Source organism: Anolis carolinensis, unplaced genomic scaffold, assembly GCF_035594765.1.
Source record: "Anolis carolinensis isolate JA03-04 unplaced genomic scaffold, rAnoCar3.1.pri scaffold_20, whole genome shotgun sequence".
NCBI classification, from domain to species: domain Eukaryota; kingdom Metazoa; phylum Chordata; class Lepidosauria; order Squamata; family Dactyloidae; genus Anolis; species Anolis carolinensis.
Genome location: NW_026943830.1, coordinates 1102470 through 1118148, shown reverse-complemented (window position 1 = coordinate 1118148; position 15679 = coordinate 1102470). Strand labels below are relative to the sequence as shown.

The 15679-nt window shown below is 42.4% G+C and overlaps 1 protein-coding gene across 1 annotated transcript; it reads right to left on the bottom strand.

Annotated features, from left to right (window-relative positions):
• Positions 1–1684: 1684 nt before the first annotated feature.
• Positions 1685–12921, bottom strand: higd1c (HIG1 hypoxia inducible domain family member 1C). The gene is made up of 4 exons (XM_008103523.3): positions 12787–12921; positions 8100–8202; positions 2885–3019; positions 1685–1888 (listed from the first exon to the last, which is right to left on the bottom strand). Exons 2-4 carry the CDS (start codon positions 8191–8193, stop codon positions 1815–1817), a joined length of 303 nt encoding a protein of 100 aa, XP_008101730.2. The 5' UTR covers positions 8194–8202; positions 12787–12921; the 3' UTR covers positions 1685–1814.
• Positions 12922–15679: the final 2758 nt, after the last annotated feature.

The window sequence follows — 15679 nt, the reverse complement described above, 5'->3', positions numbered from 1 at the left end:
GATTGGGAAGGGAAACTCAGTTAATGTGTCCGCTTTCATGTCAATGGGGAGACAAAGCCACTCTGGGTTTTACTCCATCGTTTAATGGAGCTATCCAGAGTCCTGAACCAAACCTCCAAAATAGTTTCAGCTTCTTGACTATTACTTTAAAGCAGACATGGGCAAACTTCAGCCCTCCAAGTATTTTGGACTTCAACTCCCAGATATCCCAGCCAGTTTACCAGCTGTTAGGATTTCTGGGAGTTGAAGGCCAAAAACATCTGGGGACTCCAGGTTGAGAACCACTGGTATTGACTAAACCCAGAACAGAGTCATCAGCCAACTGACATGGATGCCACCACTGAGAAAAACCTTCTGGCAAGCAACCTGTCAATAAGCACTGTGCACATTTTAACCAGTTAACAAACCCTATCGAGCTGACTCGGTCTTCTCTCTGAGTAAACCTTCCTAAGATCGATCTACTTTAGTTTTGCATTCCACTGTAAAACCATAAGAAACGAACATCTCACAAGAGTTCCCTGACAAGTTTGGTCAATAGGTGTACGTCTGACTTGAATCGGTATGTTTTGGATTAATCACCTCACTGAACATGTTTTGTGTATCTTCCCTTTTTATGTATGGTTATGTAAAATGTTTGGAATTGTGTTACAAATTATTCAGCAGGCATTGCCCTTTGGTACTTGGTGGTTTAAAAAAATGTATTTAAAATCATTGTTCTGTTACAAAATACACAATCCCTTCCTCTCTTTTTTGCTGTTTCTGATTTTAATTTTAGCCTTAATTTATTTTGTATGTTTTGTATCTAATTTTTGTTTCTTTCAATGGGAGTCCAGATTTTCAAATAAATATGTCCACTGCCCACTTCTGGTTTTGGCCTCTAATCTTGTTGTCTAATTTCTGCAGTTAACACTGAGGCAATCTGTCTTGTGTTGTAAATAATTTTTTCTTCTTAAGAGAATGTGATTGTTTTAGGAACTAATTTCAAAACTCTGTGCAGCAAAATTATCCATCCCAACTGATGAGCCTCTTCCAATATTTTTGGTTGGTTGGTGTTTGAGAAGAAGGAGGGAAAGGGAGAAATAGAACGGATGCAACATTTTCACAGGAATAATAACAACATGAGTTGTTTCATCAAATCCCATGTGATTCCATGTAAGCTACTGCAGGAGTAGGAATCCATAATTGTCTAAAGAGCTACAAAGGCTTCATCTCTGTTCTCACAGAACTCCTAAGGTAAGCCACATTTGGGAACTCAACAAAAATATAGATTCAAGGCTTGGTTCAAGCAAATATCAGTTGGATTGCTGTGAGTTTTCTGGGCTGTATGGCCATGTTCCAGAAGCATTCTCTCCTGACGTTTCACACACATCAATGGCAGGCATCTTCAGAGGTTGTGAGGTCTGTTGGAAACAAGGCAAGTGGGGTTTATATATCTGTGGAAAGTCCAGGATGGGAGAAGGAACTCTTGTGTGTTTGCAGCAAGTGTGAATGTTGCAATTGGCCAGCTTGATTAGCATTCAATGGCCCTGCAGCTTCAAAGCCTGGCTGCTTCTTGCCTGAGGGAATCCTTTGTTGGGAGGCGTTAATTGGCCCTGATTGATTAATGTCTGGAATTGCTCTGTTTTCTGAATGTTGTTCTTTATTTAGTGTCCTGATTTTAGATTTTTAAATACCAGTAAACAGATTTTGTAACATTTTCATGTTGCTTTAATAAATAAGAAAGTTACAGAAATCCTGATAAAACAACTGATGCACATGCTTCATGAAGCTTTTATACACATTTTAAAATGATGTTGATTACCACGCTTTATTGTTCATTCTTTGGAGCCTGGATTATTTTTCATGCCTGGACGTTTGATGTAATCTCTGTACATAGAATACAGAACGCCTAACAAAAAAGAAAACACATGCACTTGATTTCAATAGCTACAGTGGAATCTCACTTATCTAACACTCACTTATCCAATGTTCTGGATTATCCAACGCATTTTTGTAGTCAAATGTTTTCAATACATCGTGATATTTTGGTGCTAAATTCGTAAATACAGTAATTACTACGTAGCATTACTGCGTATTTGAACTACTTTTTCTGTCAAATTTGTTGTATAACATGATGTTTTGGTGCTTAATTTGTAAAATCATAACATAATTTGATGTTTAATAGGCTTTTCCTTAATGCCTCCTTATTATCCAACATATTCGCTTATCCAACATTCTGCCGGCCCGTTTAGGTTGGATAAGTGAGACTCTACTGTACTTCAAAATATCATTCCCAAGGTGTCAATCCATTCAAAGTCACTCTTTCACTCCTTAGCACAGGTAAATGGACTGTTGCTCCTGCTGATATTAATAGTGGCAATAGTTTAGGAATATTGATAAAAGACACATTGGAGACCCCATGTCGTAAGCTCTGGATGCTATGGGAAGAAGTTACAAAAGGATATGGGAAAGGGACAACAAGATACACATAAGGTAAAGGGTAAAGATTTCCCCTGACGTTAAGTCCAGTCGTGTCCGACTTGGGGTTGGTGCTAATCTCCATTTCTATGCCGAAGAGCCGGCGTTGTCCGTAGACACCTCCAAGGTCACGTGGCTGGCATGACTGCATGGAGCTCCATTACCTTCCCGCCGGAGTGGTACCTATTAATCTACTAATTAATCTAATTTGCATGTTTTCGAACTGCTAGGTTGGCAGAAACTGGAGCTAACAGCGGACGCTCACTCCACTCCCTGGATTCGAACCTGCAACCTTTTGGTTTGCAAGTTCAGCAGCTCAATGCTTTTAATACACTGCGCCACTGGGGGCTCACTCATGTGGATGAGACGTACACATACTGTTACTGAAAATGGGTGTGTTTGAAAAGGCATCAACTTGTTTGCTTACCAATGGTTATTGCACCAACGACAAATCCTTGTGCTGCCACTCTCATGTGGATGAGATGGACTGACATTTTTTGGCTTCCCCGATGCTTTAGTTTGTAAAGACCATAAGCCACAACAGCAAAGCAACCTGCCAGTCCTATATATTAAAAAGAAGGGTAAAGATCAGTCCTAACATTTGGCTTCAGCCATTATTTTGTATAGTTGAACATCTTGTACTTCTTAATAGCAGCTACATACAATAATTAACAGACCAGTGGATGGATGGATAGATAGACAGATAGATTTTGTGTTCTACATGATGGGTTTGTACTTGATGGAGCCAAAAGAGATATGTCTATGTCTTTGTGTGATATATGATGTTATTTTATGTGATGTGTTTAATAATGTTTAATATTTATTAGGGGAGGTCAACTTTGATGTTTTATGCTGTTTTTATCGAGGGCATTGAACTGTTGCCAACACTGTTAACCGCCCTGAGTCTTTGGGGTTGAGAAGGGCGGTATATAAATACTTCAAATAATAAATAATGAATAAATAAATATTTTCCTTATTTTTCACACGAGAATTGCCATTTTTATGGACTACTTGCTTCCCTGGATTCCTCCGTGATGCACCGAAACTGCTGGATGGCTTGACACAAATAAGTTGGAGGGTTGGGTTTATATTCTTTCCCAGACTTGAAACTCAATGGGATCATTTTATATGCTTTTATAATTTTAACTTGAATAGTTTTTAATATTAACGATGTTTAATACTGTTTTAATATTTGTATATTGTATATTTCAAGTTGTATTGTAACACTTTTCATTGTCAGCTGATTTGAATCTCGGTATGGCGAGAGAAGGCGGGATATTAATAATAATAATAATAATAATAATAATAATAATAATAATAATAATAATAATAATAAATTTGCCATGATCCCTCTGTCAACAATCTTACAAAAAACAAATCTCGGCTACCAAACATCTAAGAATTCTCACAAAATTTCGCATCTGATGTACATGGATGACCTGAAGCTGTATGGAAAAACGAAAACTGAAATCCAGTCTCTGACTAACACTGTCCGAATTTTTAGCACTGATATCAACATGGAGTTTGGTTTGGACAAATGTTCGACAGTGGCATTGAAGAAGGGGAAAATCATTGAAAGTGAGGGCATAAATATGCCTAATGGCCAAACAATAAAGTGTCACCAGCCAGAGGCCTATAAATATCTGGGCATATTACAGCTGGACAACATCAAGCATGAACATGTGGTCAGTAAAGAATACACACAAAGGATCAGAAAAATTCTCAAAAGCAAGCTCAATGGAGGCAACACCATCAAGGCCATAAACACCTGGGCCATGCCTGTCATAAGATATACTGCTGGCATTATAAACTGGACACAGATGGAACTGGACAATTTGGACAGAAAAACAAGAAAACTCATGATCATTCATCACTCACTGCACCCTCGCAGTGATGTTGACCGGCTATATCTGCCTAGAAGATCAGGGGGCAGAGGACTCTTACAAGTAAAACAAGCAGTCAAAGAAGAAGAACATGCCCTGGCAGAATATGTAAAGCAAAGTGAAGAACCTGCTTTGATTGAAGTCAAAAATCAGAAACTCCTCAAAGCACAGCAGACAAAAAACCAGTACAAGAAAGCCACACTACAAACTAGAGCTGACAGCTGGCACAACAAAACATTGCATGGAAAGTTCCTTGACAAAATTGAAGGAAAAGCTTACAAGGAGAAGACCTGGCTCTGGCTCACGAATGGGACCCTGAAGAAGGAGACAGAAGGCCTGATCCTTGCAGCCCAGGAGCAAGCCATCAGAACAAATGCAATTAAGGCCAAGATTGAAAAATCAGCTGATGACCCAAAATGCAGACTGTGCAAGGAAGCTGATGAAACCATTGATCATCTCCTCAGCTGCTGTAAGAAAATTGCACAGACAGACTACAAACAGAGGCATAACTGTGTGGCCCAAATGATCCATTGGAACTTATGCATCAAGTACCACCTGCCAGCAGCAAAGAACTGGTGGGATCACAAACCAGCAAAGGTCGTGGAAAATGAACACGCAAAGATACTGTGGGACTTCCGAATCCAGACTGACAAAGTTCTGGAACACAACACACCAGATATCACAGTTGTGGAAAAGAACAAGGTTTGGATAATTGATGTCGCCATCCCAGGTGACAGTCGCATTGATGAAAAACAACAGGAAAAACTCAGCCGCTATCAGGACCTCAAGATTGAACTTCAAAGACTCTGGCAGAAACCAGTGCAGGTGGTCCCGGTGGTGATGGGCACATTGGGTGCCATGCCAAAAGATCTCAGCCGGCATTTGGAAACAATAGACATTGACAAAATTACGATCTGCCAACTGCAAAAGGCCACCCTGCTGGGATCTGCACGCATCATCCGAAAATACATCACACAGTCCTAGACACTTGGGAAGTGTTCGACTTGTGGTTTTGTGAAACGAAATCCAGCATGTCTATCTTGTTTGCTGTGTCATACAACATCGTTGTGTCAATAATAATAATAATAATAATAATAATAATAATAATAATAACAACAACAACAACAACCACCGTTTTTCTGTTAGGACTTTGGTTAGGGAATACTCCCAAAAATACAGCAGAGCATCCAAAAATACAAAAGAAGGATACTTATGGTTGAGCATTCAGCTCACAGCAAGCAGAGCATGAAATGATGTGGCTGGAAAAGAATTTAGAGCTTAGGAGGCAAAGATCCAGAGTTATAATTTATAATTATATCCCTAAATTACAAAAGGTTTATTTACAAAAATAATAAGTACATTTCTTCATAGTAAATAACTGGATCTGAGCTACTCTTAACTCCATCTAGGGTTCAAAAGAGAGGGGAAAATCTCCAATCACTACATCTGTCCTGACACACAAGCAGAGAGAGGTCTCAATACACAAAGCACATACTAAGATGTAAAAATAGCAATACCTGCAGAGTATCTATTCTACATAACCAATCAGAATGAGAGCAGAAACAGAGAGAAGAGAAGAAATAGAGACATGCCAACTGTCAAACAGGAGTCAGGGCGGAAAGGATTTCAACGTATCCCAACACAGAAAATTGTTCTCACAACTAACTGTACTATTAAACAGAATAAGAGCTGTCTTGGACAACTAATTTCAGATGTTTTGAAGAGGAATTTTTATTTTCATTGTCAGAATCTGACATAGGGGTTTATAGGATTCTGTGCCAGAATACAACTCACTGTGAGTGAAATGAAGAAAGACAGTCACTTGCTGCAAAATGTGTTGAATGTCAAGTTGTTGTGATTGTCAAGTGGTACAATCCCATGTTTGTTATACTCACCTCCTTGACGTAAGGCTAAAATGAAAAGGTGGCTTTTAAATGTCATATGTAAAGGGTTCATAATATACCAGTTACCTCATTACATTAATAAAATTCTGCTTTACGAATACTAACAACTATATTTTAAATCCACCACAGTGGGGGCTGCCAACAGAGAGATTAGGATCAACTGTTGAAGAACCTAGATGTAACAAATACCAATTCTGAATATTATATTGTTTGTGGTGAAATGTATCATTTTTTTGATAAATCTGATATACGAGAATATATTTAAAAGTTCCATTTTGTAAAAACAAGGTTACTTAAAGCAATAATTAGTAAACACTAGTGCCTTTTCTTTCAAGGGGATGTGTCATTTTGTTGACCAGGAGTTGGATTTTGCTTTCCAGATTTCATTTTAACCATAAGCACTCTCCGTTAATCAAACATTGCTCTGAAGTGACATCCAGGAGTGTTGTGAGTGGTTTGCTCTTGAAAATAGGCCAGATAATGCAAAATTGCTTTTAGCCTCTTCATGTTTGAGCCATAAATTCAATATAATGACATTTCATTCTTATCGTTCAACTGTAACCACGGTCTGGGTAGGCAAACAGTGTCCTTGCAGCCAGTTTAATTGACAACAGTGCATACAAATTAAATGTGTGTTCGTGAGCACTGGAAATGCAAATCACCTTAAATTCTGGAAAGTCTTCTGTTCTGACATAGATTTGCCAAAGCTGTCATTACCTTTCCCAAACCATGGATCTTCATTTCTCTCTGATGCAGAACAGAATATCTCCCTCATTTTCCTCCAGTTACTAATGGGGGCAAGTAGTGCATAGGGAAGATGCTTTGTCCGGAAGGAGAGGAAATGTTACACAAGGGGTACTGAATACCTTCTTGCACAACAAACTGAAAAGCACATAAAGGTAAAAGTTTTCCTCTGCCATTAAGTTTAGTCGTGTCCAACTCTGAAGGTTGGTGCTCATCTCCATTTCTAAGCCAAAGAGCCAGCGTTGTCCATAAACACCTCCAAGGTCATGTGGCCAGCATGACTGCATGGAGCGCCGTTATCTTCCCGTCGAACGGTACCTATTGAACTGCTCACATTTGCATGTTTTCGAACTGCTAGGTGGGCAGAAGCTGGGGCTAATAGTGAAGCTCACTCTGTTCCCCAGATTCGAACCACCAACCTTTTGGTCAGCAAGTTCAGCAGCAAGGCGGTTTAATCCGCTGCACTACCAAGGGCTTCACATACACTCATGCAAACCCAGCTATGTCTCCTACAGGATTCCAACCATATTGATGAATTTCCCCCATTTCTGTCCCATCCTTTCAATTACCCATATTTATTTGAGTATAACACACAATTGAATAAATGCGTAATTCAATTTTGAACCTTACAAAAATGCACTGGCCTTCAAATGAAGCCTGACATTGTTGACATGACACGTCAGCGTGAATGGGGCCATTTAGGAAGCCACCTCACTCCATCAGGTCAAGGCTGGCGAACTTGCTAAATTATATTGCCAAAATTCCCAACTGACCAAGGGGGAGATTTTCAAGGACTCGTGAACAAGTCCTGTTAGGGAAACTGCACCGTACTGAGCCTCGGGCACGATTATATATCTCAGTTTTGGCAATATAATTGAGCCGAAAAAGGTGAGTATGAGACTCGAGCAGATATGGGAATTGATGGCAATGTACTCAATTTTATCCTCAAAAACTTCCTGGGATAATTTAAGCTGATCAGATTAGCCAGCCTATGAGTATCAGTAATTTTTATTCTTGCATAGGCATCTAAATCTTGGCCTCTCCAACAAATGCAGCACACTAGGCACTGTACCTCCTGCCACCCAAGTCCTTAAGTGTTTGTTTAGCTTACCTATGGGGACAAAGGGAGCATCCCGGGATTTTCTTGCAAGTTTCGATGCTTGGCTATCCTCTTCACTTGGAGACCAGGACTCATCAGAAGACATTTCTCACCTCTGAAAATGAAAAATGACAGATGCTGATAAAGATATTAGATGTTTTGGGATTATTATTATTTATTCATTTATATCCCGCTTTTTCCCATGGGTGGGATTAAAAAAAAATTCAAATATACATACATTTATAACTGTTTGTTGTATACAGTGCAATACCTTTCAGCTATTAGTGTTCCATAATCATTTATCTGATAATATATTTTCTTTAAGGGGTCACAATTTTATATTTAAATAGTACATATAAAGGTATCATAGGCTCCAAACTAATATCCGTTTCTTGTCTACAGTCTTATAGGTTCCCTATATACATTTTTAAATTAATTTTACATTGAGATGTTGGATCATTGGTTGCCACTCATTAACAAGGTTCTCTAAAACCTTGAGAGTCTTAAGAGTAAAGTTATTTTATCCGTTATCAACAAATCTGTAATGTATTTTTCCCATTCTTCTAAGGGTTTTCTCTGAGGTTTTCCAGTATCTAGCATATACTACTCAAGCTGCCACTGTCATGTAAAACATTTTTTTTTCCAGATTTCCTTTCTAGTTCTTCATCGGGCATGTTCAAAAGGTATATTTGTGGTGTCATTTTGAAATTTGTATTTAATATCTTTTCAAAATATACATGAATCTGTTTCCAGTAATTGTTTACTTTGTTGCATGACCACAGGGCCGGCCCCACTCATGCGGCAGCTGACGCCGCCGCCTCGGGCGCAGGCCCGGGGGGGCGCCGTCAGGCTGGGCGGGAGGCGGGGCACCGCCCTGACGGTGCCCCGCCTCCCGCCCAGTGCGCCCTGGCCCGTCTGGCCTGCTAGAAAAGGCCAGACGGGCGAGCGGGGGTAACGTGGGAGGCGGGGCCAGCTCTGACGCCGCCCCCCCGCCCAGCGTGCCCTGGCCCCGCCTCCCACGTTGCGTGGGGCAGGGCCAAGGCACGCTGGGCGGGGGGGGGGGGAGCGGCGTCAGAGCTGGCCCCGCCTCCCACGTTACCCCCGCTCGCCCGTCTGGCCTGCTACACAAGGCCAGACGGGCGAGCGGGGGTAACGTGGGAGGCGGGGCCAGCTCTGACGCCGCCCCCCCGCCCAGCGTGCCCTGGCCCCGCCTCCCACGTTGCGTGGGGCAGGGCCAAGGCACGCTGGGCGGGGGGGGGGGGAGCGGCGTCAGAGCTGGCCCCGCCTCCCACGTTACCCCCGCTCGCCCGTCTGGCCTGCTACACAAGGCCAGACGGGCGAGCGGGGGTAACGTGGGAGGCGGGGCCAGCTCTGACGCCGCCCCCCCCGCCCAGCGTGCCCTGGCCCCGCCTCCCACGTTGCGTGGGGCAGGGCCAAGGCACGCTGGGCGGGGGGGGGGGGAGCGGCGTCAGAGCTGGCCCCGCCTCCCACGTTACCCCCGCTCGCCCGTCTGGCCTGCTACACAAGGCCAGACGGGCGAGCGGGGGTAACGTGGGAGGCGGGGCCAGCTCTGACGCCGCCCCCCCGCCCAGCGTGCCCTGGCCCCGCCTCCCACGTTGCGTGGGGCAGGGCCAAGGCACGCTGGGCGGGGGGGGGGGGAGCGGCGTCAGAGCTGGCCCCGCCTCCCACGTTACCCCCGCTCGCCCGTCTGGCCTGCTACACAAGGCCAGACGGGCGAGCGGGGGTAACGTGGGAGGCGGGGCCAGCTCTGACGCCGCCCCCCCGCCCAGCGTGCCCTGGCCCCGCCTCCCACGTTGCGTGGGAGGCAGGGCCAAGGCACGCTGGGCGGGGGGGGGGAGCGGCGTCAGAGCTGGCCCCGCCTCCCACGTTACCCCCGCTCGCCCGTCTGGCCTGCTACACAAGGCCAGACGGGCGAGCGGGGGTAACGTGGGAGGCGGGGCCAGCTCTGACGCCGCCCCCCCGCCCAGCGTGCCCTGGCCCCGCCTCCCACGCTGCGTGGGAGGCGGGGCCAGGGCACGGGGGGCGGGGCCAACTCTGGCCCCGCCCCCTCACTATTCGCCCTGGCCCCGCCTCCCACGCAGCGTGGGAGGCGGGGCCAGGGCACGCTGGGCGGGGCCAGGGCGCCGGTGGCGGGGGCGCTTTTCAGCGCCCCCGCTTTACATCAAAAAATATCTCCGGCCGGCCCTGCATGACCACCACATGTGGTAAAATGTGCCTTTTTCTTTCACATATTTCCAACATCTGTCAGTGCAATTGTTCGTCTTTGCTAATCTCTCTGGAGGGAAATACCTTTGCAGGTGCATTTTGTAGACATTTTCTTTTAGATTTTGACATGCCATGTACTTCATTCTTCTCTTCCATGTCCCTATGCTAGCCAAAGTTTATGTGGCTAGAGTTACACTTAAAAAATGTACCTTTGTCAACTTACAGCAGATTCAACTTAAAAACAAACCTACAGAACCTATCTTGTTTGTAACTTGGGGACTGCCTGTATTAACATTTAAAAGGCTGTCACATTTTTTTCCATCGCTACCCTCCACACCTCACATTTTGCTAAGGTTACAAATCAATCCAATATTTTATTACAGCATATTTCCTCCATCCAGACTTGTTCTTAATTGCTTTTTGTATGAAGAGAGACACATCAATCTAGAGCAAATGGTTGCTCTGAAAGGGTTATAAATAGTGAATGTAGTTTATCTGTTGTTTTCACACTTAATTCATACAGGAATTTATATCCCAACTAACTCTCTACAAAAAGGGAGTGTATGTCAAAGAAAATATTTTTCTAAATTCCAAAAAACAAACAACAAAAACCGCATAATCAATAATAAAGCACACTATTAACTGTGGCAGCAAAGTACAGAGAAGGCCAAATGTCACAAGGGGTCCTATACAGTATATACTATGGTAGTGTATGCGATTGACAAGATTTGAGTTTTCACATGTCATGAGCATTTATTTCCTATGTATACTACTGTATATGATACTATGGTATTGTTAATTAAAAACAAAAAATAAAGGAATTGTTAACAGCTGAAAACCCCTTGGTGATGTTTGGTTCACTCTATAGCAATCCAAAGAGCCAAATATGATGTTCAAGAAATAAAATGAAGTGATAATGGAAGGAAACCCTTGGTCAGACCGAAAAGCCTTCAAATGACATTGAGACTGCACTACTTTATAATCCAGTTCAAAACCATGCGGGGACATGAGAGAAGCCTCCCAGCAGGATGGTAACACATCCAGGCATCCCCTGGGCAACGTCTTTGTAGATGGCCGACTCTCACACCAGAAGTGACTTGCAGTATGTTCTCAATTTGCTTCTGACACCATAAAAATGCAATAAATTTGCAATCTGAAACTGGATTATATGGCAGTATAGATCCAGCTTTAGGGTCATCCAAACTCAGGCTCCAGCTACACTGCCATATAATCCAGTTTTTGAATCCAGATTATCTGCTTTGAACAGGATTATATGAATCTACACTACCGACTAATCTAGTTCAAAGCAGATAATCTGGATTCAGATACTGGATTATATGACAGTGTAGATCTAGTCCCAAAAATCACTTGAAGATATACAAAAACAAACCATAAGAATTATTCTTAAATCGTAATTGATATTATTTTAATTCCCTGCCAGCTGTTTATGCCTCTTATACAAGAGTGGGGTGGACTTCTCAAAAATCTTTTCCCCAAATTAAAAATACATTGCTGTTCCATAAAATACTCACCATGATCTTTTGTTTCCAGAAACAAAAGCACCCTTCTAAACTGCCATATAAAATCCACATTATTTGCTTTGAACTGGATTATATGGCAGTGTAGACTCATATAATCCAGTTCAAAGCAAATAATGTTGATGATCTGCTTAGATAACCTGGATTATAAGGAGCCGTAGTAGCCCAATAGATTAAACACTTGTGCCAACTGAACTGCTGACCTGAAGGTTGGTGGTTCGAATCTGCGAGACAGGGTGAGCTCTCATCTGTCAGCCCTAGCTTCATGTGAGGACATGAGATAACCCCCTCCCCCCCCCCCCCGTGTCCCTGGGCAATGTCTTTGAAGATGGCCGATTCTCTCACACCAGAAGCAACTTGCCTCAATTCGCTTCTGACACAATAAAAAAGTCTGGATTATATGGCAGTGTACAAGGGGCCTATAAGGCAGAATATTATTATTTATTTATTTTATTTAAAACATTTATATTCCGCCCTTCTCACCCGAAAGCAGACTCATGGCGGAGCACAACATATATATGGCAAACATTCAGTGCCAGAACATAAAATAAAGCATAAATAATATACATAAACACTAAAATCAGATATCTTCACATTAAAACTATTATTTAAAACCATTAATTCGCTGATTTTCTGAGAATTTACTCTTTTTTCAGATTGCATCTTATAATCTTTCTCGAAAGTTGATTTTGGTCTTTCATAACCACAGAATAGAGAATAAATATATGGGGAGTTGAAATCTGCATAAAGAAATAGCATTTGTATAGCTGCCTTATTATCATTTTGAATGACTGCATTATACAAATAGTAAAACTGAGTATTAAATAAACATCTCTTGTACAATAAATGCCTTTCTACCAACCTGAGCCATCAATCTTTAATTTTGCTAGACATTTTAACTTTTTAAAAAATATGATCAAAAATAGTTGCATTACCTTTGCTGCTGAAGTAATAAATGCCCATCTACTCAGTGGATCAGGGAGAAATGATCTTGAATGGCAAGCTGATCTGTGGATGGTAATGAGAGTAAATGATAATTACAGGTTGCTGGAAAACAACACGCAATACAACTGCTTCCTTTTTCAGGTTCAGAAAGCTTCCTTAATCCAATTCTTTTTCCTCCAAACACAAGGGTAAAAAAATATCTTCAAATGTGGATGTAATGATAAAGTATTATTATACAGTAGAGTCTCACTTATCCAACATAAACGGGCCGGCAGAACGTTGGATAAGCGAATATGTTGGATAATAAGGATAAATTAAGAAAATGCCTATTAAACATCAAATTAGGTTATGATTTTACAAATTAAGCACCAAAACATCATGTTATACAACAAATTTGACAGAAAAAGTAGTTCATTACACATTAATGTTATGTAGTAATTACTGTATTTGTGAATTTAGCACCAAAATATCACAATGCATTGAAAACATTAACTACTAAAATGCGTTGGATAATCCAGAACGTTGGATAAGTGAGACTCTACTGTACTATGTTTATTATATTATATTATATTATATTACTAATATGGCCATAGCCATTTATGGCCATCTCAGACTAGATCTACACTGCTATATAATCCAGTTTCTGAATTCAGATTATCTGTTTTGAACGGAATTATACAATGTGCTGTCGAAGGCTTTCATGGCCAGAATCACGGGGTTGCTGTGAGTTTTCCGGCTTGTATGGCCATGTTCCAGAAGCATTCTCTTCTGACGTTCCATCCACATTTCTGGCAGGGGTCCTCAGAGGTTGTGAGGTCTGTTGGAAACTAGGCAAGTGGGGTTTATATATCTGTGGAAAGTCCAGGGTGGGAGAAAGAATTCTTGATTATTAATGATTAGATAAAGGCACCCCCAGAACAGTCAACTGCAATATCAGAAATTAATCTTATCCAGATTTTCAATGCTGCCGGTGCAAAAAGAGACACCTTGGGAGTAACCACAGAGATAGTGTCAGCCAAGAGAAAGAAAATGTTTTCAGAAACCATGCTGGGAGTATAGAAGATACAGAATAGGCTCCAGGATTTTATTTCTTGGTTCGCAGTACAAAGTGCAGGAGAGCAAATAATGAGGCACTGCCTCAATTTCTTTTTGTTGTTTATTCGTTCTAACTCTTCGACCAGACTACGGCAGAGCTCCCTGTCAGCCGTGGCCACCCCCAGTTCCTTCAAGGTCAAGCCAGTCACTTCAAGGATACCGTCCATCCATCTTGCCCTTGGTCGGCCTCTCTTCCTTTTTCCTTCCATTTTCCCCAGCATCATGATTTTTGCCAAGCTTTCCTGCCTTCTCATGATGTGGCCAAAATACTTCAGCTTTGCCTCTAATATCCTTCCCTCCAGTGAGTGGTCGGGCATTATTTGCTGGAGGATGGACTGGTTGGGTCTTCTTGCGGTCCAAGGCACTCTCAGGATTTTCCTCCAGCACCAGATTTCAAAAGCATCTATCTTCCTTCGCTCAGCCTTCCTTATGGTCCAGCTCTCGCATCCATAGGTTACTATGGGGAATACCATTGCTTTGACTATGCGGACCTTCGTTGCCAGTGGGATGTCTCTGCTCTTCACTATTTTATTAGGTTTGGCCATTGCTCTCCTCCCAAGAAGTAAACGTCTTCTGATTTCCTGGCTGCAGGCTGCGTCTGCAGTAATCTTTGCACCTAGAAATACAAAGTCTGTCACTGCCTCCACGTATTCTCCCTTTATTTGCCAGTTGTCAATCGGTCTGGTTGCCATGATCTTGGTTTTCTTGATGTTTAACTGCAGCCGGCTTTTGCATTTTCTTCTTTCACCCTGGTGATAAGGCTCCTCAGCTCCTCCTCACTTTCAGCCATCAAAGTGTTATCATCTGCATATCTAAGGTTGTTAATGTTTTTCCAGCAATTTTAACTCCAGCCTTGGAATCGTCAAGCCCCGCATGTCGCATGATGTGTTCTGCGTACAAGTTGAATAGGGAGGGTGAAAGTATGCAGCCCTGCCGTACTCCTTTCCCAATCTTGAAACAGTCTGTTGTTCCGTGGTCTGTTCTGACTGTTGCTACTTGGTTGTTATACAGATTCCTTAGGAGACAGACGAGGTGACTTGGTATCCCTATACCATCAAGAAGTTGCCACAATTTATTTATTTATTTATTTATTTATTTATTTATTAATTATTCTAACGGCTTTAGAATAGTCAATAAAACAGAAACTCTCTAGCTTCCATCTAGTCATGCCGGCCACATGATCTTGGAGGTGTCTATGGACAACTTTGGCTGTTCGACTTTGAAATGGAGATGAGCACCAATCCCCAGAGATGGGCATGACTAGACTTAATATCAAGAGGAAACCTTTACCTTTACTTAAATCATTCAAGTCCAAGAGAATTCTGCCTAGATCGAGCCACAGAAAACTGTGTGGCTTCAAATCACTTCCTGATTTATGGCAACCCCATGAATTGCATTGGATTTTTTAAGGCAAGGGATATTCAGAAATGGTACTTTCCTCTGAATTATAGCCTACACCTTTGGTATATCCTGGTGGTATACCATTCAAGTGTTAACCATAGCTGACCCTGCTTAGTTTCCAATACCAAACGGGTTCCGGTACCTTTGTGGTACTTAAGGTAAAGGTAAAGGTTTTCCCCTGATGTTAAGTCCAGTCGTGACCGACTCTGGGGGTTGGTGCTCATCTCCATTTCTAAGCGTTGTCCGTAAGACACCTCCAAGGTCATGTGGTCGGCATGACTGCATGGAGTGCCGTTACCTTCCCGTTGGAGCGGTACCTATTGATCTACTCACATTTGCATGTTTTCAAACTGCTAAGTTGGCAGGAGCTGGGGCTAACAGCGGGCG